Below are 24,871 nucleotides of genomic sequence, written 5' to 3'. Positions count from 1 at the left end.
AGTAGAAAGCATAATTTTAGTCATTTTGCTTCCATAACTTTTTTTTTAGCCTCAGAAGATTATATCATGCATATAGGTGTATTGTTCTCATTTCTTCTCCTTACAGTTGCAATTAGACTTGTAAACACTAATTTGTATTTAATTTTTGCAACCAACCTCTGGTGGGAAGAATATAAATAGACTGATTTGGATGTCATCAACTCTTTTTCTGCCTTTGGAATTCCACACAGAAGCACTCAGTGCAGCAAGACATGGCCATGCACTAAGTCTCTTTCTCATGTTCTTTTTTTTTGTTTGTTTTCCTGGCATTTTCTTGAATTTTCTCACATGTTTAAACAGTGTCTGGTGACTGAAAGAGCTAAATATCAAGGGAATGGCAGCAAGACTGCTCACTGGAGGAAATTCCCGACTGGCACAGAGCTCAGCCAGGTTGCCTACATCTCAGGACTTGGGCTGCCTGTGCAAAACTCCATCAGCCCAGGAGAAAACGCTGCAAACTCCAATAGATTATCTGTCTTTTAAATTGATGTCGCTGCTTGGGAATTATTGGTATTGATAACTTCTAACTGCTTCTCTTTCTGCAGTACCAGATTTCACTTAACTGAAGCAATTCTCACTCAGTCCTGTCACAGACACACACACAAATTTATACTGGGTTTACACGAAGCCTGGAAGACTATTTCCAGTGCATGTTTTACTTACTTTCAATTTCCATAGGATTTGCAAACAGAACATTTATTTCACATGGCCTCAGAGCATGGGCGTAAACTGCAGTCTTGCTTTATTGTAAGTCACAAGCAGACAAGGTTACTTTTCAATACGCATTTATTTGCATGTTTCCATGTATTCTTATTTGTCTTTGGCTCAAATATTGGCCTCAGCTTGCGTGAAACAAAAGCCCAGCCATTTTACAGAAAACTAGCTGTATGCTTATTTAAAACAGCCTGAACCAGTGTGATATCTGGCTCCTGTTCCTCCTGAAGGCTGACGCGGGACTCCCGAGCCCTCAGACTGCGACAGCCCTGTGGGGAAGCAGCCTGGTTCTGCGGGCTGAACGCGAGGGCTGTGCCTGTGTCTGAAAATCAAACTTTTTCTCTGATACAGCCACAGGGTGCAAAAGCTGTGCGAGCCTACTCTGAATTCCTCCTAAGCATCAGGTTTTTCATTTTTTCCCTCAAACTGAAGACCGAATTAGGAGAAAGGTATTCTCTTTGTTCATTGAGTGTTTTTGTAGCTATCTCTTAGGTGAAAAAATAGCACAAAGGAAAGGACTTTGCCACTTTAGCTGCTTTGATTCAGTGAAGGAAATGCTAAGTGCGAGTAATGCCAGCTGTAATCAGACAAGCCCTTGTACGTGCTCCAAAATGCCTTGAAGTTAAATGTGCAGTGCTGAAGTAAGACTTTGTGAAGTTCAGCAGCCAAACAAGAAAGGCAGTCTGGCTCTGCTGACAGCATTGACAACAAGCCTTGTGGGACGTGCAAGACGTTTGCAAATCCAGTGGCTTCACCAGAGAAGGCTACGCCACCAATCAGTTCAGCAGGCTACTGGATTCTGTGGGAGTCACATTTTTTTTTTTTTTCCAATACTGAAATATTCTCCAATATCAAAAAGAATTCATTATAGCCATAATTCCAGTCTCAAGAGATTAAAAAAAAAAAACACAAAGTGAACGTTCACCAGAAAATTTCTTTCATGAGTCATTTATTTGAATTTATATCATGTCCACAAAAATAGAAACAGTCTTCAGAACCATTCTGTGATACATAGTCTCCAAGTTGAGATTTACAATGGCAATAGAGAAATATCTCATGTGGGGTTTTTTCCACACGTGTATGTTGAAGAAGCTGTGAGAAGCAAGCAAGAATTATGCATTTCACCATGGAAAGAAAGACAAAAATGTAACTAAACATGTTAATGTCTCTGTAGTTCACCAGCCTACATATAGTTTCTCAGGATGTTTTAAGAGTAAGTTGCTCTAACTTTGTGCAGAAAATAGAGTTGGAGGGGTGCTCACGCTTACACCTCTGACATTGATTTGCATGTATCTATATAAATATAATATACTTTCCTATCTAGAGCTTTATACATATGAAAAATTATGGTACAATAAAAATCTATACACATGGTGCTACCAGTTGAGCAGCTGCTAACTTATAGGATACATCTAAAAATATGATTGCTCAGCTTCTGAAATACAAAATAAAAGAGCAATCAGAAATGCTTTTTGTTTAAATAGTAATTTACATAAACATTCATCTCTTCATTTTCTCCATTTGCTTAGGCCTTGTAAAAAGATTCCCTTTGGTTGGTTGCATCTGTCCTTGGCAAGAACTGCAGATTTAAACAGTCCTTTGTATTTGTCTTAGGCAAGGGTTAATACATTTGTGAAACAGAGTAAAAGTTGGCTGGCTCCTATTCCAGGTTTGTGCTATTGTAATGCTGAATGACAAGTACGTAGTCTGAAAAGTTCTACAGAATGGGAACATAAACTTGCATGATTTCCACTTGCTGAAAGACCTGACAGTAAAAGACTGGCATTTGTACTGCAACCCAGCATAAATCACTATCCGGATTTATACAGTGGGCTTTAAGCTACTTATTTTCAAAACCTTTACAAGCACGTTTAGCTGCTGCTCAGTAAAAAAGGGGTGAGACATCTATATTACAAGTTCAATGAATTTCCCAGTAAGTTACTGAGAGATCTGGTAGAAAGCAGTTTTATGAAGGTATGATAATCGGTAAGACATGAGTTAACCTGAGATCTAGCACAACAGCATCACCATGGCCATCAGCTATACCTTTTTGCTTCCAGAGCAAGAAAGGATGAAATCTGGGTGCCAGGGGATTTGTGACGGTGGCACTGATTTCAGGTTTTCACTCAAGGAGTGGATTGGAATGTGAAGGGGGATAAGCCTGGAGTACCGTGGTGATGGTTGGACTAGATGATCTTAGTGGTCTTTTCCAACCTTAATGATTCTATGATCCTATGAATGGACTGCAAATAACTGTGGGGCTGAGGGGGTGGAAGGTGACGATCTTTGGAACAAAGTGAAGGTTCTCTCCTCATCTGGTGGCATGGTTCTTGCTGTATGAACTACAAAATGATGGTAAATGGAGTGGAATGTAGCCAATCAAGCTGAAAAAAGAGGAAATTAGTGAGTTGCGCAAAAGCAAGCAAGGCTGGCACAGTCAGTCCACAAAAAAAAAAAAAAAAAAAATACACTGAGAAAAAAAAAAAAAAGCTTTGAAGTACAGAGGCTTATAACTTGATTTGTAAATCAGATGAACCTCTCTCCACCCAGGTTATGAAAAGTAAAAATTGTCATGTACAGGTAATTGATGGTGACAGCTTTGGCACACACACTGTAGGAGGTGGTGCTATTGTTAGACATGCCCTACATGTGTAGATAACAAGCTAAGCTCTTATGTTTGCCTACAAATTGTTGCTAAGCACATTTGATGCCATTTATATTGATACTTCTGTTGTCTCTTGGTTTCATCTGCATTTCCTTTTAAGACAAACAAAAAATGGAATAGCTTACAACCTCCAGCTGTGCCCTGCTGAATTTCTGCCTAATTTGGATTCAAATCCAAGAGATGCCTGAGGAAATGGATATTGGATGGATTTAATATTCCTTTTTCTTTTCCCCTGGATTTTTCAGCCCCTGTAATTGCCATTGCTTTCCAAGTTCCCAATCCTTGAAATAGTGAATAGGAATCGATCTTTGTTTCACCTCTGTTAACATCGCCAAGAAAATCCTGTTTTTCAACTCCCACATCTCACGTACTCAGTGACCTGGTGAAGAACTGCCTCCTCTAGATTAATTTCCCCATGTTCTGCCTGTGCCTGGTGCCAGCAGGAAGCATTCGTGAGTTGGAGAAAGAAAAAGCTGCCAATGAATGTTCAGTCTCTGCATGGCACAGATAGAGACAAGCCCAAAATACTGACCCAGACCCAGATACAAGTGTCCCCAATGTCTCATTGTCTTTATGTTGCTGGGTTTTTCTGCAACAAAGAAAGAAAAAAAAAAAAAAAAAAAAAGCAAACAAATACAAAGAGCTAGACTTGAGAAAAGCAAAGAGAACTCATATTTTACATGCAACTGAGTTTTACATTTCTCAGAGGTTATTTGAAAATAAATGTCCAAATGAGACTTGACCTGCCAGGAAGATCATATAACTTGAAGGAACTGGGGAGACTTCTCCCTCGTGCCATTGGATTAATAGATATTCTGCTTGCCCCTCTCCTCATTGCTTTATGTGTCGTGGATTTGAATGCTCTAGTTAGGAATATAAGATAGGGGAAAGTATTATCTCTACTGGGAAACTGGTGCTTTTTGGAAAGTTTGCCCAGTCAGAAAACAGTCATCTTCTCCTCTAATGGCTTTGGTCCCTGAGATTGACTCTCTTCCTGCAGTCCACTTCAAATGCAGTTTAAGTCAGTTATAAAATAGCCCATTTCATGGTGTGAGCTGAATGCCCTTTGGAGGTTAGGGAAGAAACTCAGTACCAGGCAAGGTCCAGTCCTAAACTTCTGCCTACAAAAGAAGGTCCCAGTGGTGGAGGTAGTATGGGTTCTCCCAGTAAATGCTCACACCCACCTTGATGAGCTACTGCTCTTACAGCCGGGACAAGCCAATTGAAGGGGAACCCACTGTCTGGATTAATAAAAGCAACTGGAAGCCAGCAAAGTGTTGAAACATTCAGAAATTGGAGGGAAGGAACAAGTGATATTGGCCAATGAAAGCTATAAACCAGCTGGTTATGGAAGAAGACTACTTGGCTCAGAGATGCTTTACAGTTTCTCCACTTACAGCTGCCTTCCAAAGTGGATTACCATACTGCCTAAATGCCCTAGTATTTTGCTCCTTCCCTTTCTTTGCATGACTCGCAGCATTGTCATAAATCACATTATGCCTGTATGACTTAACAAAAAAAAAGAAAGAAGAAAAACTTCACAAGAAGGGAAAAATAATCATAATTCTATAATGTTATCTTATATCACAGAAAACTGTGTACATTTTTTCCCCATACAGGACATACTTCAAATAAAATAATTTTAACGCCAACAATGATAATGTTCCTTCTTCCCGACAGAAGTAGAATTGTTTTTTCACCCCAGTTTGGTACATAAATATAAGAAAATAGTCTTTGAATATTTACATCCAGGTGTTTTAAGTGTTATTTCTTGAGATCCTTAATTCTCATTTTCTCTCCAGCCACGGGCATTCTTTCCAAATTTATATACTAATCTGCGACCATCCACACGCTCCAGAATTTCTCGTTTATAATAGTATCTGTTAAAGGAAACATGTAGAAAAGATTTAAACCAAATTCCTCTACAGTCTCAGAAGACCACAGTCAAATTGGGAATCACAAAGCTATCTGAAATGTCTTTAGTTTGTTTCATTTTATGTTATTTTATTATATTTTATTACACCAAAGGTTGATCTAACTGAAAGACAAGGAAGAAAAAAAATCATTGTGTCTTTTTTTACTTCACATTAACCCACTTACAAATTTGAATCTCACCATTTTTCAAGTTCCACAGTATTGCCCTATTCATTACACGCTCTGATTAAATTTCATCTTGTTTTGGTTTTTTGGCGGTGTTTTTTTTTTTCTCCTAAATAAGCCTGCATCTGAAATCTGACCAGGAAAGAATCTAAAATTCCATTTTGAAATACAGTTTGAACTTCTATGGATTATGGGAAATTCTGAGAATGTTAAACCAACTGGCAAAGAAGGTCCTCACAGAGGACCTGTAAGCCAGTTTTAAGATAAAGGCAGGGGAATGTTTATGTTCTGAACACTGGTGCAAAAAACATGTTCTCTGTAATCTGAAACTTCCCAGTTCAATAGCACGTGAACTTTCAGCTTGCTGTAACCATTCTTCCTTTCTACAATCAAATATTTTTATTGGTTGACAGTGTGGACAGAAACAGAATCTACCATGTATAAAATATATTGTAAATGCTATATAATATGAATATTATAGTATACAGACACAGGAGGAATAAATTAAGACAAAGCAGAATGCAATGTTACAACCTCGAGATCAGTGGGAAAGACTTCGTTGTTGCAAAAAATAAAAAAAGGAACTGCTGCTGCTTGCACTTCATTTTTAAAAGTAACCAGATTCTCCATTCAGGCAATTTCTTCATGTGCACTCACCTCATAGCCCGGCTGAGTTTCTCATAAGTCATGCTGCTGTTGTTCTTCTTCTTCCCCCAGAGCTGAGCTACAGCTTCGGATTTTAAAAATCTGAAGACACCTTCTGACCGGTCCTCCCATTTGATTAATCCTGGGTATTTCTCAGGGTTAAGAAGAATATCTCGAATAAATTCCCACAGATGAGTTCCTCGAGGGTCTGAAAGAGGGAGGGTGCAGAAGGAAGGAGTTTAAGGAGCTCTCTGGGCTATGTTCTTTATTATGCCGTTTTCTTACGGTGTGTCATCTATAAGCAAGGACCACTCAGTGAGGATGGGCCATGCTTTGTGGACTGCAGAACCACCACCTCAGAGCTACACATGTGAAAACATTGATGGCTTTTACACCAAGGCTAGAGCTGAGCATCAGCCTTCGGAAGGCTGAGCCCTGAGGCAAAAGGATGGATAAGAGCCACAACAACCAGGGGAGGTAGAGACCAAACCATCCCCTGCTGCCTGAACTAAACACCACTTTGGGACTGAACATGTTTAAGTCTTCCCCTCACCTCCTCCCTTTTTCCTGATATTTTTCCTGATATTCTTCTACGGCATGGCAGCATGTAACCTGGTGTTATTGTGCAACTCCTGAAACAGCCAGCAGAACTGTATGGAGGGCACTGAAGTGCCATGCATTTAAAACAGATAAACAGAAGGCAAATGAAATACAATGCTGTTCCATGTGTGCAAGTGTTTGGTCTCAAGTGTTCTAGGTAGACTTCAAGAAGAAGGTGTATACTGGCTAGAGGAATAGTGATAAAAATGGATAGCCAAAATTGTATAGGAAAATAGCATTAAAAGTTTGACTGCAATGGCAGAAAGGGCAAAAACAGATATCCAAGTTCAATATGGAGGCCCCATTTAAGCACAACTCTAATCCAGCTATTGCAGAGATGACACGAGAAAGCCCACATAGAAGAAGGAAAACAAACATACAGTCAAACAAGTGAGATGTGGTATATGAATGAAGAGTAACAGTGACAAGGTGGGCCAGGAAACAGTTGTCCTTTGGTCTGCTTTCAAATGTATGTAAGGCTTTGGACCAATGCAAGAAGGAAACAACCTCAGCAAAGATGAAGTGTTAAATAGAAACTGGTATACAGGTAACATCAGTATTTTTCAGTCAACTAATCCAGTATTTTTCTTTGCTATGATAACTGCTTTCTAGAGGCAACCAAATGTGGTGGATCTAGTCTATCTGGACATCAGCAACAGACTGTATAGTTAAAGGTACAACGACTAATGATGAAACTGGAAATGTAGGGGATTAGCCCAGCATGGCAAAGTAACCTTTACTTTATGCCAAGACTATAATGGGGTTCTTCTCAGGTTCGTCTTCAAACCATTCCTACTTAATCTCTTCATTAGCAATCTTGATACACACACACAACACCACAAAAAAAAGTCTGTGTGCAGATAAAAGTTCTGGAGTTCTGAATGAGCAAAGTCACAGAGCAGGATAAGAAGAGAAGTCATGAAGGAAAACTAATCCGGAGACTACAGAAACAGGATTAAATTGAATACTGCAATGCACATCAGAGGACAAATACTAATATGCTCTACTATAAGCACAGGATGAAAAAAAACGTATGCAAGTTGTTTTCAGGTTTGAAATCCCAGTAATATGCATTAAGAGAATGGTGTCCATGAATCACAGATATGGTAATCTGTCTTCAGACTCAGGTTGAATCAAAACTAGCAGGAAAATAGGATGAGGGGAGCAGAAAGACTGCCGTATCAGAAGAAAAGGCAGCTGTAGGAGTAGGGGCAGGTGTTTGCTCATGATGGCATGCATTAAAAGCTCTGGGAAGAGATGCAGAGCTGCATCTCTGGCATTGCTGCACCTAGCAGGCACAGGCACAGCAGGGCCTGTGTACAGACTTTCCTTATTTAGTTCATCACCTCCTTTGTTATCCCTATATTCCAGATCCCCAGCTCAGCTCAACGAAGGGGGGAGGAAACTGAATTCTGGTGGTTTCCCTCTGGGCTCTTACTGATAAAAATAATTAGAAAAGTGCAAAACTACTGCATCAAAAATAACATGAGCAAACAGCACCAGAAACAGTGAGATCCTTGGAGAATTCTATCAGAGTAACCATCTAACTAGCTCTGCTTTCAAAATGAACTCGGAATGCTCCCTTTTCCTTCCCAATGGGTATCTACTCTTCATGCGTTTCTTTTCCCTCAATCAAACAACCACTATAAACCAAGGATGTTATAACCATTATAACCATGGACTTACTGTGTTTCTTGGTGTGGGACTTTGGGGTATGATCTTGTGTTTTTTTCACATCTGAAGAATCTGTAGAGAGGAAAATGAAGCCTATTTGTAAATTTGATTAAAGGTTTTCCATTGACTAGCAGGTTGAAAGAAATAAAACCACAAAAAAGAACGAATATCTCTTTTAAAGATAATCATTTTTCAGAAGGCAATCTAAGGGAGGAGGAAGGGGGAGAGTTTTGTTTTCTGTACTGTATGGTAATCAGCACACTTCACAAAGAGACCATTGATGAATAAAGAATGAACGCAGAGGTAAACATTTGGCTTTTGAAACCTACATTAGATTAACAAATACCTCACCCCATGCTATGTGTGAGAGAGAGAAAAATAAGAGAATCAAGTCTATAAAAGGAAGCCTGAATTGTCCCATTATGTCTTAGTCTTTGCAGAAGCATGTATCTTTGGGGGCTTATTTGTTTCCGAAGAGATGATCTAATGTGAAATATATGCGCTGGTACCGATGCACAGAACACCTACCTGACTAAAACATAATGAACTGGCACAGCACGGTTGTTTGGGGGGCAGGGAGCGGGACTGCACTGGTAGGAGGTTTTGGCAGCTGGACGTGCATATATTGTTCCATGGCTCGCAGCCACAGAAACAAGCCATTTCTCATTGATGGTGCTTTATCACCTGCAGCCAGCCCCAGGAGGAATCGGATTTCTGGCACAAATGTTTCTTCAGAAACCAAGAAAAAGAAAAGTTCTGTCTGTTCCTCGCCGTCCCCCACCTGGCAGCCTGACTGCATCCCGCTCTGCAGCTCCAAGGTCTCACAAAATCTGCGGGACCGTCCCGAGACGGAGGCCCTCCTCTATTTGCTTTTCGGCCTGCTTCGTGCCTGAATGCCACAAAGCAAAGCTGAAGGTCCCACGCACGTTTTCCCAGCTTCTATGAATGCAGGATTATCATACTTTTCATGGAAACGGGACATTTGCATGTGCAAATGACTCACAGGAAATATTCATTTGCATAGAAACTTGTTGGATTTGCACAAGCAACTGCAATAACTGCATGTGAAAAGGTAGATGCAAAGCTATTCACACAAGTCACTTTATTCATACATAACTGGATATGTACCCCGAGCAGGGCAGAAAGGATAAGTCCAACCTCCCCTGCTCTGAGCTGACATAATTACTGTCCTTGACCCCCTGAGCAGCAAATGTGCTCTGAGTCATTTTGCCTTCCCACTCTCAAAGAGCAGGAACCAGCCTGAACCTCACTCAGCTTGGGGGGAAAAAGTAAAATGAGGCCTATTTCACTGCCTTTCCTCAGATTACGATCCCCCGATGTTATTAAAAGCCTGTGGGAACTCCTGGTGAGGACAGCAGGACCAGGCCCTTTATTTGCCCTCTTATTTAAATCCTTTCCATTTTAAAATCCCACAGTTTGCTCGCAAAGGTTTGTTATACTCTGTTTAGCTGGGGATTTATTCTTGGAGATTCAGTTGCCTTCTGCCTGGCTGGTGATTTACTCTGGGTTTCAGCTGTGTACACAGCCTCTCGCTCTGCCTCCCTCTCATGGAGACCGGTTTCAAACACGCTGTGTCGGGAGGCTGGGGCCTGACAGACGAAAAGAGTTACAATGCAGTTTCAACAAAGCTGTCTTGCAAAACTTGTGACAAAAGGTTGCAGGGTATTTGCATATGATTCAGGAGTGAGCCATATTCTTTACGGGATATACAAATTTAGTTTTTACAGGAGGCTGTGCCCTTGGCGTGCCACCCTTGCTCTAGGCTCAAGCAGTCAGCAGGTAAACACACCGCGCCAGGAGCTTGACAGGTCCCCAGTCCCACCAGAGCGCTCCGAACTCCTGGCAGCCATCTTAGCAGAGTGGGTGGAGGCGGCGGCGAAAGCAAACATAGTGGGGGTTTTGGTGGTGGTTGGCTGTTTTTTTTTGTTTTTTTTTTTTAAGGTTTGGTGGTTTTCTTTCTCAAGTTAGGTTTTCTCTCTCTCTTATTAAATCAATTGCCAAATGCATGCATTTAAGCCACACGTCCCAGTAGTAAGCCCGGCGGCGCAGGGAGGCAGGGGCGCGGTGGGCACAGGGGCAGTCACAGCTCGACAGCCCACAGGGCTCTGCGGAGACAGTGCCTGTGAGGCCACATCCCCGCAGCACACCTCCCTCATTACCCCACCACTTCTACCTGTCTCCCTCAGGCCTATCTGTCTGAAAGCCTTCTAAGACGACCGTGCCTTTCCTTCCCCCTTTCTTGCTGCCTCATGACCTCAGATTCCCTTTTCCCTCCACCTTGCTCTTGCCTCCATCCCGCTGCCTGCAGCAGGATGTGCCCTGCAGAGCACCCCGACATGTGTGCCCTGCCCGCAGTTTCAATGGGCGCTACATCAAATGGGTTTGTGCACTTTTTCCTGCCCTTTAGCAGACAGATCATATCTCTTCTGTGGCCTCGTGGAGCTCTGAGAAGGGTGAAATAGTGTGCTGGGCTTGCCTGGGGACAGGCTGGGCTGGGAGTAGGCAGGGGGCGCTGGGCCTGCCCTACAGTGCCCAGCGGCTGCCCCCAGCATGCCCCCAAACCTACTTGACATGAACGACCAGCTCAGCAGGGAACTGCAGCCGCTTCTAGGGAGGAATATGACAATTATTTGCCCACACTTGGCTACCCCACAGAAAAGCAGATGCCTGAGCTGGTACATCTTGTCTCTCTGACACTAACATCTTCCCCTTTGACTAAGTCACTTTAAAAGATATGTGGAGGCAGCAGATTGTTTGATCTTCTTTGTCTTGACAGAGGGAAGAGAGAAGCTATGGTAATGATGATAGCTAAAAGAGTTGTCAGAATCAGTACTGCTTGGTATAAAAATGACTGGAGGCTCAGATTCAATCCTACAACAGAAGACCACAGAGACTATTATATGTCAGTACTTTTGGGAGAAGCAACAATTAACAGTATAATTACAAGTTCCTTACCAGGAGGCTGGTGACTCGGTGTCGACATGGAGATTTGAGCACGACAGAACGTTTTGCTGTCCAATAGCTCTGGAATTAAAATGAAAACAGTTAAAGTAATGTCCTCTTGCAACCACAGAGCTACTTCAGAAAAGCAAGAAGTATAGTGAAGGTAGTTACCTACTGTGCTACCATAGCCACTATCATACAGGTAGTTGTCTTCTTTCCAGGACACCATTAACGATGGATCTGAAGGTGAAGAACAACGAGGGAAATTAGATCAACAAAAGGACGTAAGGATGAATACAGACAGGCAAAGCAGTAAGAAATGTGCAGAAGGTACAGTGAACTGAGAATTGAAGGGGCTAAGTGAAAAATTACTTTCTTTCTCTGAAACTGTGGATTAGGGCTTGCATACTCAGGCAAACATACAAGCACTGACTTACAAAATAATGTAGCCGCCTTTTCCTTTTCCTAAGACACCATTTATACCTGCCCTGGAATGAATTTTTTTTATGTCAGAACAGCTCTAATTCTACCCTAATTCTCTAATTCTATGACAGTTCTTTGGTGCCATGAAAATGAAAGTGCTCTCAAATATCTAGTAGAACAAGAGAATGCTTATAATTAGTATTTATTTCTATAATAGTGTAACTCGAAAGTCCCCTCCAAGACAGAACTTCATGTGTAAGCACATGGTGAGAAACATCAAAGCAGAACCATGTTATTCTGGCACGTAAGTCCCCACCCTTAACCCAAAAGCCACTGGTAAGCTTAAAGAGTAATACGACTTAGTGACCTTCTGGTCAGGTGGATCAATACATGCAGAAGTATTGTCTTTATAAGCCGTACAGCGAGCAGGAAATTACTCTTTTTACAGTGCATTTTTGAGGTTAGAAGCTTTAAACACTTATTTTTCTTTTGAACTCAAGCTCAGAAAGGATGAGATCTGAAGTTCAAATCCATGTTTCACTTTTTTTTTTTTTTTCATGTTCACGTAAATGGGGGGGAAAAAAAGAGTTATAGCTAAATAAGCATGGTTGGCTGAGTTACCACTTATGACATAGGAATTTAGCAGGCATGCTAAGTAATAGCTGCATGTTTGGGCACCCAGAGCTTGTGTTCCTACAATAGCACACACCCTTTGCTTGTTTGGACACCTGATCTGCCCAGTGTTGCCTCTGAAAACAGGCCTTAGCCAGCCAGTACGTGGGGAGACAGCTTGTCTTCACATTTCATCCTATTTCAGTGCCTACAAGGCAGGCTTTCCCCCCTAAACCACCAGCCCATCCCTGCCAGCTCATATGGAGTCCCAGTCTGCACCAGTCCACCCTACCAGCAGGCACAGTGAGTAGCACTAGTCAATGGTGGGCTTTGATCTCTCCAGGATGTGTGGCAGAGGTACTGTGCAGAGCCCTGTGTATCTCTACTTGAAGGAGAGACTAACATTATATCAGGATCTCATAAATCAGAACTTGAAGAATTACTGTGGTTTCTTATAGGGCAAGCATCAAGGCTGCTGCATGCGTGCCACCCATACCATGCGGGCACGGGCGGGGAGCCGACTGCAATGCTTGCTTGCTGCAAGAAGGTGAAGAGTGTCCCTGACTGGGGAGGCTGTGCTCCTCCAGGATCACTGAATGAATTGGCTGGCAGTATTTGTCAGAGACACCTCACACTACAAGTCTATACTCCCGCTGTCAGGAAATACTAAAATGTGGCTAATGAATACATCTACAGAATAAGATGCTGGGACCAGTGTGATAGACAGTGTTCAGATATAGACGGAGCTGTCCTGGTAAAAGGAACTGGCACAATAATTGTGCCCAGAGTGCACTGAAGTTCTTTTCCTGGAGAAACAAGGCCCAGGCAGGAAAAGCATCTAGCTACAAATACAATGGAATAAGGGACTGCTACAGGAAAAATGCAGACGTATGCTACCACGAATTTCAGTTTAACTGAAACGTGAAGAAACTGAAATGTAACATTTTAAATTTTTTACTCAAATATGTTTGGTTTGAAAATTTCCTCACATTTCAAAGCACTAACAGCACTTCATCGCAAAATATTTTTCCTCTTTAGAAAAAAAAACAACTTAAATTTCTGTGAACTGTTTTGCAATCTGCTGAATGAAGCAAAGAATGATGTTCTCTACACAGCTGCACTCTCTGACCACTGCACACTATACTAACTCTGAACATCAGTGTAGGCAGGTGGTGTTACAGTATTCTCCCAGCAAAAGTGGCCACATGAGAAGGTATTTTGGTGCTACCTGAAGCTTCAAAAAAATGATTGACTGGTACCTGTGTTATCTCCTTAAATCTGTGTGAAATGCCATTGCAATTAATGCTGTTGTGATCTCTCTCTCTCTTGCAATGGACAACTTCCCCTTTTCCCCATAAAAAGATCAGTTACCCAGCAATTACTTACCTGTTTGCTCTGTCTTCACAATGACGTTATGAGATTGGTACACGTCACTTCCACACTGACCTGCAAGAAAGCATATGGCAGATAGGACATGCAACAAGAAGCAGAGAAGAGTTAAAGATACAGTTCCAAGCACAAACCATTGCAGTTGAGCCGGAGAGCTAATTTTGGAGTGGAATACAAACCTTTCCCCTTGATCCTTCTGCCTTATACGTGACATAAGCAATGATACAGTAATATAGTCAGTAAGGCGTTAGCAATATAGCAAACAAAGCAAATGAGATTTGCCAGGTGTGTTTCAGAAGTGGCTTCTGAAGATTCGAAAATTCAGACAATCGTATATGCGTCTCTATCCCCTGTGTAGCATACTGTCTATTTACCATTCCATTTTAGGTGCTGAAGGTTGCTATAAAGCAACTGCCCTGCTGTCCCAGCTGCCTGCGTGAATTCCTGCAGACTCATGCTGCACAGATGTTCCCCGTTGATATCAAACTCCTGGAAGGGTATGCAGTTGGCATCCAGTTGGTTGGTATCAAGGAGATGCTGCAGCCATTCCCAGACCTGAAACTTCGTCCAGTACTGAGGATGTATTTCGTGCCACTGGGTTCCATAGAAACTGCTGGACACTGGAGAAGAAAATGAGTATTAACTGGCTCTGTTAACACCATGGGATTATTTTGAGGACAGAAAAGTTACATACATAAATTTCACGCCCTGGAAGTCTACAAACTTAGACTCTTTTCAGTCTTTAACACTAGCTCAGTAGCTACTGCTGGAGAAAAACATCTTTTTGTTGTTGTTGTTTTTTTTACTCAGTTTACCAATTAAAAATGAAATATATTACTTTACACCTCTCTTGTTGAATAAGTAGAAATGAATTTAGTAATGTTGGCTAAATATACCAAAAATTCTTTGGAGCAAGATAAACTGCAGAAGTACTGTCACAAAGGAGTGTTGATCTGTGCGTGGGAAAAGTGTATTAGTGCATAAGAAAACGATGGAAAAGCCTTGCAAAATCCACATAATGAGCAGTGGAAATTTTGTTTGTATAAAGATTGAATATGAATTGTGGAATTCAGCCAACGAACATTAAAAACAAGGCACTCTTAAATTGCTCTAACATAAAAATCTATCAGTACGGCCTACAATATCAGGGCAGAGCTGACCTTCTAACAAATGCATGTTATCTTTGTAGTCTGGTAAGATGATTTCTGAATATAATTGTAAAAGTCATTTTGAAATTAAGGGAACTACCTGATTTTCTTCTTAGGATGTCTGAATCTTTTCTTGGTCAGTCTTTCAAACCACCCTCAGTTGTATGTCACTGCATGACAATAATTTATGTGTACAAATGAAAGGAAACATATGCGGGGACAGGATAATTACACAAGATAAGATAAGACGTAAGATATACAAAGGTAGGACTGCCTTGATCCAGCCTCTCAGAGAAGTTAGCAAAAGGAGTTCAGTGCAATTTATTCCTTGGGAAAGGAGGACAGTGGGGAAGGCCAGGCAGAGACAGCGGCATGATAAAATGTTCAGAAGAGCAAGAAGGTTCATTTAAGGATGAAAGAATTACAGACTGCAGAGGTGGTTAAATCATGGGAAAAGGAAAGACTGCCATGGTCTAGCTCTCAGTTAACTCTGCACCAACACATTGTTCCTCTCACTGGTACCAATCTGGTCCTTCACATACTTTCCCACAAAGCTGTGAGAAATGCAAGTAACAAGGGGTATGGCTAGAAGACTACAAGCTACAGAGCTGGCACATTTTAGGAAACTGTTTCAGCTAGACCTCAGGTCTCTTCAGATGAGATGCAATGCACAGTGTGAGCTCACGGGTGAACACAGAATAAGCCCACAGTTACTTATGTTCCTTTATCAATGCTGGCCAGCAAAGTCTGCGTCAGTGCTTTAGGCAGATGTTGCTCATCCTGCTGTTGAAGGATTAGGGGAATGAGTACAGGAATGACTAAGACTTTGGTATGTTGGCAAGTGAAGGTTTGAAGGAACCAAGAAGCGTTCCCTGAAAAGGAGGCTGAATTTATTCCCATCATTTCAGAAGAGTCAAGAATTTTCAGAGATTCTCTAATGTAAGTACAAGTCTTTAATGAGAGGAAGGAGTTAGCATGGGAAATGGACATGAGGAGGTAAGTAACTGTAGAGGCTGGTCTATGCTTTCGGTTTCCTGTAACTCCAAAAGATGTGTGAATGCTTGAGGATCTCTCAATGGGAAATCCAAATCCATATCTTTATGAGATCCTGTGCAAGATCAGTCAAGACTTTTTTTCCATTATTCTGTTACAGGCAGCTTATAGGCAACTTGATACATTTACTCAAAGCTCACTTTTGTATTTCTTTGTATTTAGAAATTACACATTGAAAAAAAAAAAAAATCAAACACAAGAGTTTCACTGAATAGGAACTTTTGCTGTAAGTTTTTTGTACCACTCTGTAGATTAGAATAACAACTGCAACACGTTTGCTTAGATTTTAAGGTTTACACACTGATTTCAAAGCACTATTTTGGGTGAGGAAAACAAACCTAGATGAAACACTGCACGTCTATCTATGCATCTGTATCTACATTTTTATATAGAGAGAGAATGTGTATCTGTGCAGCTAAATCATCACAAGAATAGTATAATAAATTTCACCCTGTGTGACACCTTGTAAGTTAATTTAGGTGCAAAAGTCATCACTAGCTCTTAGGCATTAGAAGGCATATATGGAATTAAAGAGATGGTTCTGTGCATAACAAAGAAGTTCTCAGATCACAAGCTATCTAGTGCCCTAACGCCAGTCTAATTAGATAGCTATCTAGTAATTTGAGCTGAAAAAGCAAATACAGTGAAGGAGCAAAAAGACTACTCCCCTGCAAAGCCGGAGGGGTGATTAGTGCTGAAGAGTAATGTCGGTTCAGAGAGGGCATGAGGGGTAAATGTGACAGAGAAAGAATTCTGGACTGAGGAGAGGGAACATTTGACTCTTTTGCTATCTTGAAATTCATTTTAACAAAAAGGAGCAGTAACAAAATAAACTGGTCACTTTCAGAAATTTAAGTTTTGTGAGTTCAGCTCTGACAAAGAAAATACAAACGGAAATTTTCCAACATGAAGTGAAACTCCAGCAAACTAGTATCACTGAAAAGCAATACCTGTGCATATTTAAGGGTTAAGTAGTCCCTTCCACCCCTGCCTATCCTCTCCCACCAAAAAAAATAAAAACACATAGCTCAGAGCTGTTGAATTCCTCCTACCATTGCACGTGGAATATCCATCTGTCCAGGAAGGCTGCTGGTGGAGTAGGTTGCTGCTGGAATTGATACTCATTCTGCCAGCTCCTTCCAAAATCATGATCTGTAAGTGAATTGAACAGCTTGCTTAGTGAGCAGTGTCTAGTCCAAAAGGTAAATGGTAAAAAAAAAAAAATCCACTGAAGGTAAAGTGAGCAAGCCAATTCCATTTGTAGAAGATACAATTGAAATCAAGAACATGTTGCCACAACCCCTTTTCAGCTGCCACAAAATCTCTTTATGATAAACATTACCATGCTTGATTTGCATATGCAAGAAGCAAGTTTCTACAGCTGCCCATCCATAAATGAATAATCCGTAATCAGAAATGAAGCCGAATGAAAAGACAAGGATCCTGACAGAGCAATACAGGAAAACTGCCAAGCTTTGAGAAACGAAAAACAAAGTTGTTTGACTTTTTTTAATTTTTTTTTTTTAGATTTAAAGAGAAAATGTGTTAAAATAGGATTTTTTTTTTATTATTATTATTTTTTTTTAGGAGAAAGAAAAGATTTTTCAATAACTGCAAATTAAACTATACAAGAACTCATGGTAAGAACTCAAGTTGAGAAACTCCTTCACACAGAGGGACCCACGTGTAAATGCTACAGGGAGGTAATGTTACAAGGAATATTTTTTCAGCTTGCTCAGTTTTGGTCAGTTTCTTTCTGATCTGCGTCAACAGCGTCCCTAACCTACTCTCAGCTGCAGATAGCAGAGATCCTACATTTGGAACCACTGAAGAACTGGGCAGTCAAAGATCTCAAAGATGAGACAAATGAGACAAATTTTCCTTTCTACTTATGTTAGCTTTAGCATCATGGGCAAAACTGTTATTTTATTTAGTAAGACATGTTTGAGCAAAATTACTTAGATGGTATTTTAAAAAAATGTCACATATTTATCACACATTAAATCATTTCAGTGAACATAGACAAAGCTCCACAACTACAGGTACTCATGACTTTTTAATTATCTTTCAATGGTTTCAAGCTGCAAGCTTATAAGTACACATTATAACCGCACAGCATGAACATTCTTCAAGAGTTTAGAAAAGTAATTTTTAACTAATACAAAGGTTTCAGAACAGTGCTGTTATAAAACCGCACACAGAACAAACTGTTGTTCAAAACCTTCTAAATCAAAAGCCATGGAGGCTGTAAGAATAAAACTTTTAGAGCTCAGGAGGGCACGTGAAAGTAGCTAGACGTCACTTTGAAATTACAGAGAGGCTGAAATAAAAAAAAAATGCACCTATGAAAGTTTAAAAAGATGGTCTTGGCCTTTTCCCCACTGAGGAGGATGAGAAAACTTCCACTGAGTGCCCTGTCAGACCCTCACAAGCTCATACCAAGAACATTTTTGGTAGAAGAAGTCATTAAGAAGAGTCGCAGCCTTGAAAGAACTGCCTGAAAAAGATTTGGGCTGACACATACCTCCATCATTTGCAATAAATGATGACATTCGTAAAAGTTACTGAAGTGCACACATTTAGGAGAGCCTCTCTACGTCTTTTCCCTGACTCCACATTGATGTACATTTATAAATGGAGAGAGGTTGTTGAGAATCACTGAAAAATCCAAAGCCTTAAGAAATGTGTCACAGGGAATAATCCTTTACAGTATACCCTACTTCAGTGCTTTTTTTTTTTTCTGCTACATAGAATGACATAATGCTTTCTACTCTTAATTCTAACAAATCCGTGATTCAGTGACGACTGGTGAAATTTTTTTCTTATATCAGATATGTGATGTTACAAAATGTCAGCAATTGAGTGATATCTATCGTCCCCCCATGGCTAAAATCCATGGCCAAATAAAAGATGACGGGGTATCAGTCAGTAAGTTTGTGCAAGTTAGAAAAGAAGACTTCTTTAGCCCTGTGTTAAAGTCAAGTGACTTGGTACTCTGAGGTCAGGAAACATTTCATTTTCTTACACTGACTTTGTTCAGCATAAAACATGAATATCATTTATCTCATACGCTTGAGATGGATGCTTTTCAGTGATAATGCATGTTTGAAAGTAAATACATACTCACTCCTCTGAGCAGATACAGACTGAAAGATTTATCAAATTATTTATTTCACTGACTCGTTTTTTAATCATTTAAGAGTTAATTATGTTCTTAAGATTTTATACAAGTGAAGTATTCATGATACAAAACTTATTACATTATCAAATAAAGGTGAGGTAGAATACCAGGTATGCTGGGAAAACCATAAAGCTTGAGGATTAACAGAACTCTCTCAGGAACGTAGTTTGATAAGTTCTCTTCTTTTTAAAAAGTATATTAGGCATTTAATATTGAATTTCAACTGATAGATCTCCAGTCGAATTTTCAGCAGAGATCATCAAGGATTCACACGTGTTATGTCATTTTAAACAGTTTCTACAGTTTATGGAATTCCACACAATTTTAATGCCTGACACTTACTCAAATAAAAATGTCTGAGAAAATGTATGCTTACAATCTGAAATGCTTTCCATGTTCAAGGTCCTGTGTACCTTTGCTCTGAAAACTCTACTACGTAAATTCTTGTTTTATTTTCTTCCTAACTAATCAGATGAATTTCCAAACCAAAAGACACTATGACACTGTGGTTCAGAGACTAAAGCTATAGAAAGTTAAATAAACAAAAAATTAAGTCTTGCATAGTTTCCAGCATAAAGCAGAACACGTCAGAACACCAACTAGACGCACTCTGAAAGCCTTTTCCTTAGATTCTGATTCCTGACATGCTCCCTTGAAATCTTATTCCCCTGTCATAGTCTAGCACACAATTGCTCTTCACAGTATTCCTTACAACATTAATAGTATTTCCAGACAACGTACGTGGAACTTTGCAAATTAATCAATCAGTACATCCTCCTTCTGAAAGCTATACAAATTATTTTAACCAAAAAAACTTATCTTTCCACATCACTTGTGGAAACAGCTGTTCACTAGAAGAAGAAATCATGATACAACAGTAACCACTGGCACAGGACTAGATTCAGCTTTGACCCAAACTTTCCCAAAGTTATGGGTGCTATTCAAGGTACTGGGTTGGGTTTTTTTGTAACTTGAAAATTGCCATGTCACCTCCTGTATCTTAATGCAAGAGCGTTGCTTATTTGGAAATGACTTCCAGCACTTTGTTCAGAGTGAATATAAAGTTCCACTAACATAACTTCCATGAATTTGCTTGGAAGTGTGCACATCATGCTCAAGAATATTTTCTCTATGAAAATGAAATTGTGATTTTCTTCGTTTCATCCAGTATATGCCTTTCTTTGATACGAGTTCATGACAGATTTATGCTTAGAGCAGTGTCTCATCTCATACTTGGAAAGATTTCGAGTCAGGATATTGGAACGGGTGTGCTCTTCATTAGTTTGGGGCCAAATCCTCAAGTCTCCCTTGTGTACAGACAAACCTGGTTAAAGGGTGTGAAGCCTCAAGGGGAAGGACACATAATATGTTCAGTTTTCTTTTAATCGTATGCCATATATCAAAGTGAACGGTGGAACTAATGAAGCCTGGTTTCCTATGAATGTGTATCTTGTGGTTGGATTCTCGAGTGTCTAGTAAGATGTGAGCGCTGATTGAAGTTTTTCCCACGGTTGGGGCATTCATAATATCTCGTTGTCTTAAAGGAGTGAGCTCAAGCTTCACTCCTTCTTTCAGACAGGGTATTAATAGATTTTTCTCCTCCACTTGGCAGCTTGTTTTCATTAATCCTGAAAGAACTTCATATCTTTCAGACTTCTACCCCATATCAAATTTAATTAAAATTGGCAATGGGACTCAAAGACTGTTACAGGCCAATTGCAAAAGCCAACAGACAGAAAAAATAACCACAAAAGCCTCATTTCCTCAGGAAACCATGCTAAAAAGGGATTCTAACTCAGATGAGATGTTGGAAAACAAAATAAAAGTCTTAGGATATGTCTCAGTACTGAATAAGACATGGTACATTACGAGTGAAAGCGCACATGAAATGTTCTGTGTGTATATACATATACATATATGTGTATACACATATTTGCACACATACACTCTTGTGTGTGTGTTGCAGGTATCTGTACACACATTCCTAGTTTTTTCCACTAGAGATGTGACACCTTTGAATTACAATCTTAAAACACTACCAGAAACATGGCACAGTTGTAAGCAGAATCCAACAATGCTCTACTCAAACAGCAAGGTTAAATATAGTTGTGTATTGGTGCTAAGCAGCATTCTTTTCAGAGAGTCCTACTAGAGGGCATGAGTGCACCCAGGAAAAAAAAAAAAAAAAAAAAAAAAAAAAGCTCTTTCACCTACATTTGATATATCAGATGGTATTCAAAGTCCAAAGCCTGAAGGCCTCTCTTAATGAAGCTCTTACTGGAGCCAGGAGGAGCTCGGACCAAGCCACAACCTGGCCACTTTGCAGCCATAAGAGCTCAGTTGTTCTGGTCCTCTCATCTGTCCTGTCTGCCGGACTAATCTGAGTACATGGTGGTACCAGAAACAACCATGGCTGGGCAAGGGAGCAAACCCAGCATTGCAGAAAAACATATTTACAAATCCTTGAACCTTGAACAGTGTATAGCGCACTGTATGCAAATTATTTTATTGCACTACAGGTGTGCTCTGAAAGTAAATTACCCTGATCCCCATTTCCACATTCACCCCAATGAGCCTTAACAGCCAAATAATGGATTTCTCCTTTCTTTGAACTCAAATATTTCAAGAACACCGTGTATTAAATGACAGGAAAATGCTGAACGCAACATGAAAGGAGAACAAGCAATGCAGAGAAAATGAATGAATCCCAAAGAGCTCCAACCACAGCGATTGCACTGACATTGATTTGTACAATTGCTTACATTACAACACTGAACTGAACTAAGGGTCTCATTAATTACAAATATGAGGGGGTGTGGAGCCCATAGGGGAGAGAGGCGTACAGCTTTCTGGTTTGTAATACGCACTCTATGCAAAAGACAAAAAAATATCTAAGGCAAAACTGACTGGAACTATTAAACTATGACTCCACCCGTAAGCTATGCAAAGTCTAAAAGTGACTTCTAGCTGAGACAAGCTCAGTGCAGCTCCTCCTGGCGTGTCCAAAAGGGTGGATCTCTTTTGGCACATTTATCTATGGGATCCTTCCCCATTTTTCCCCTTTTACCATCGTGGCTGAACTTCAAATATAGATTTCACCTGGGCCTATTTTCTTTGAAGTATGTTATGTACACAGTGAAGACACAATCCCTGCTTTTCAGGGCTTGGAGTTTATGGAACAAGTATCTACAGAGTATGTTAAATATTTTATACCATTACTTTGCCTTGGATTGCAGTCAAGCAGTTAAACAGCAATCTAAAATAAATGATACCAGATAATAACTGCAGCTGCAGAGGAACAGATTCTGGATTTTAAGCTTTTTCTTGAAATCTCAAAAGATGGCAATGGGCTGAGCTTTCAAGACATCAGAAACAAAGGAGATGCACAACAAAGCACGTGGCCCTGCTTTACACATACGGTTATTTCAGAAACACAACTGCATTGTACTTGAAATGTCTATGATCAATTAGCTGCTTTGCATTCCAACCACCTATTTTACATCTCCAGCAGCAGGCACAAACCGAATACATGAATGTCGACAGCCTGTTCGCATGTTACCATGAGCTTTCAGTCTTCTGCTGTTTTCTCCCATTTAAAGTGCATTGCTACCAGGGTACCAGAGTTTAATTCTGAGCCACCACACAAATAAATACAGTTAGGGATGACCCCAAGAGTGCTTTACAGTCTCTATCCATCTATTTTGCAAAAGTTTCACATGCATCCTCAGCATCTATGCCAAAATCCCAGACAAGATACAACTCTGTCAGAACTCACTGTGATCCTTTCCTGTTAGGATCTCTCCTAACCATGCAGATCCACATACAGTAATCACACATCTCCTTGCTTCAAACCCATTGTTTTAGTGTCCAAAAAAACAGACAGAAGCCTCCAACAAAAAACTTTTTACAGGTTGATCCACAGGGATCCACATCACAACTCAAAGCTCAGCTGAGTGCCACCTCACTGTGACCTGTAAGTTACTGTTTCAGTGACAGCCCATGCAGTTCTTGTTATATAACATACACAGTGTTTGATGCATTTCATTTTTTAGTCCATCACATGTACCCTTAGGCCACAGCAACAAAACGTGCTTACTGAACCACGCTGCAAGTGTAAAGTTCAACTATTCATTTTTATAAGAAAGTTTTCTAATCCTCCAAACTCTTTGTATTTCAGATTCTGGTTTGGAGCTTTGGGGCCTATGTTTTTCTTTCCTCTGAACTACACATTCCTATGCTTCTACGTTTCTGGTGTATACAGCTGTGGTTCATATGCATAAAACCACCTTTGCATGTGCAAAACTGGCTCTTGGTAAGCTTTCAGAGAGTATATTGAGACCTTGATCATTTACTGTTGTGGGCTTTTGGAAAGGAAGAGTTGGGTTTATTCTTTTGTTTTCTTTGAACCTTGTTATTAAACGTATATATGAAGGTAAACTGAAAGACTAGAAAAAGGAAGATGAATAGAAAAGGAGCTTTTAGCATTTACCTGCGTTGCAGATAGGATCACAATAAACAAAGTCAAATAAAGCTTGGTTGGAATCTTTTATTACTAAAGATCTGGTTTTCATGATGCACTACAAGGCAACTTTTGTAAGAGATATGTGGTGGTTGTTTTAACATGTTCATATGGATGCTTCAAAATCTTGCATATATATTTTAACCAAAGAGAAGCCTGAGTAGAAAAGCTAGGATCTAGATCTGTATCTGAGCTACCCCTCCGCTCCAGGGTTTGGTTCTTATCTCCCTTTTAACGATGTAATTTAAAGACAAAACCATAGTTCAGTTTCCTTTTTGAGTGAGAACAAAGTTCACTTTATGAATGCAAAAAACAAAAATTTACTTGATTATATGCAAAGTCTCATAGAGTATTTTTCCTCTGTCCCCCTCTTTTTTTTTTTCTCCATAATCCACAATCTTCATATGAACTGGCTTCAATATTCAAGGTACTACTTAGTATAATGAAAATAAAAGAGAGAATTTCAACAGAGGTTTTGTTTGTTTGTTTTTCTAAATCAGAAGCAAACAGAAAGCCAACTACAAGCACATGGTCCTCAAGGCACAGATGTGCCTGACACTACTAGCTGCCAAATGTTGGCACTTTGGAAAATTTTACCCACACTTATGCTAGCTCAGCAGAGGAAACTGAACCTGCCTCTCAACAAGGATCCAGTGTTGGGATCCCTGCTTCTTCCTCACATCACAGCCTAGATGTACATCTTCTTGCCATGCCTCTAGTTTTTGAGTAAGAAAGAAAATAGCATAACCAATTTTGCTGTCAAAAAGCTCACTCTCCTCATGCAAAAGGTCCATTCACAGATTTGTATCTAAGTGGCAGCCACATGGCTAAATTAAAAGCAAGCCAAGAAAAGGTTCTATTTCTTGTGATAAATGCTCACGTCATTTCTGCACGATCATACGCTTAGAATTTTTTGAATATGTAGACATGGTTGCAAATAACTGACAAAAAAAGTAGGATTTTTGTTGTTCTTTGGAGATGATCCTGCAAGACGTGGCTGCGACCGGCATATAACACTCCCTTTATTGCTGTCTGCATCACCTCAGCAAGTTCATGATAATTTGGGCCAGCCATTTTTTCCTGAGTATTTAGAAGTCATTTGCAATAGATTCATCAGTCTTGCCTCAGGGGTACAGAGTCTTGGA

The 24,871-nt window shown here is 40.1% G+C and overlaps 1 protein-coding gene across 5 annotated transcripts in view; it reads right to left on the bottom strand.

Annotated features, from left to right (window-relative positions):
* Nucleotides 1–1,694: 1,694 nt before the first annotated feature.
* EHF (ETS homologous factor) overlaps nt 1,695–24,871 on the bottom strand; it is a 90,907-nt gene continuing 67,730 nt past the window's right edge. For 4 of the 5 annotated variants that reach the window (XM_042814874.1, XM_042814873.1, XM_042814872.1 and 1 more), the window contains 8 exons: nt 17,079–17,178; nt 14,200–14,445; nt 13,823–13,882; nt 11,573–11,641; nt 11,414–11,482; nt 8,450–8,509; nt 6,176–6,371; nt 3,198–5,298 (listed from right to left, as the gene is read on the bottom strand). In XM_042814874.1, coding sequence (XP_042670808.1) covers nt 5,199–5,298; nt 6,176–6,371; nt 8,450–8,509; nt 11,414–11,482; nt 11,573–11,641; nt 13,823–13,882; nt 14,200–14,445; nt 17,079–17,175 — 897 coding nt within the window. In that variant the 5' untranslated portion in view covers nt 17,176–17,178 and the 3' untranslated portion in view covers nt 3,198–5,198. Of the gene's footprint in view, nt 3,138–3,197; nt 5,299–6,175; nt 6,372–8,449; nt 8,510–11,413; nt 11,483–11,572; nt 11,642–13,822; nt 13,883–14,199; nt 14,446–17,078; nt 17,179–24,871 lie in introns of those variants that run through there. The other variant, XM_042814875.1, reaches the window with a different exon arrangement.

Source organism: Centrocercus urophasianus, unplaced genomic scaffold (assembly GCF_019232065.1).
Source record: "Centrocercus urophasianus isolate 14NV4802_14NV808 unplaced genomic scaffold, USGS_Curo_1.0 seq_14, whole genome shotgun sequence".
Classification (NCBI taxonomy): Eukaryota; Metazoa; Chordata; class Aves; order Galliformes; family Phasianidae; genus Centrocercus; species Centrocercus urophasianus.
The sequence above is the reverse complement of the archived record's forward strand: the minus strand, read 5'-3'. Positions and strand labels throughout refer to the sequence as shown.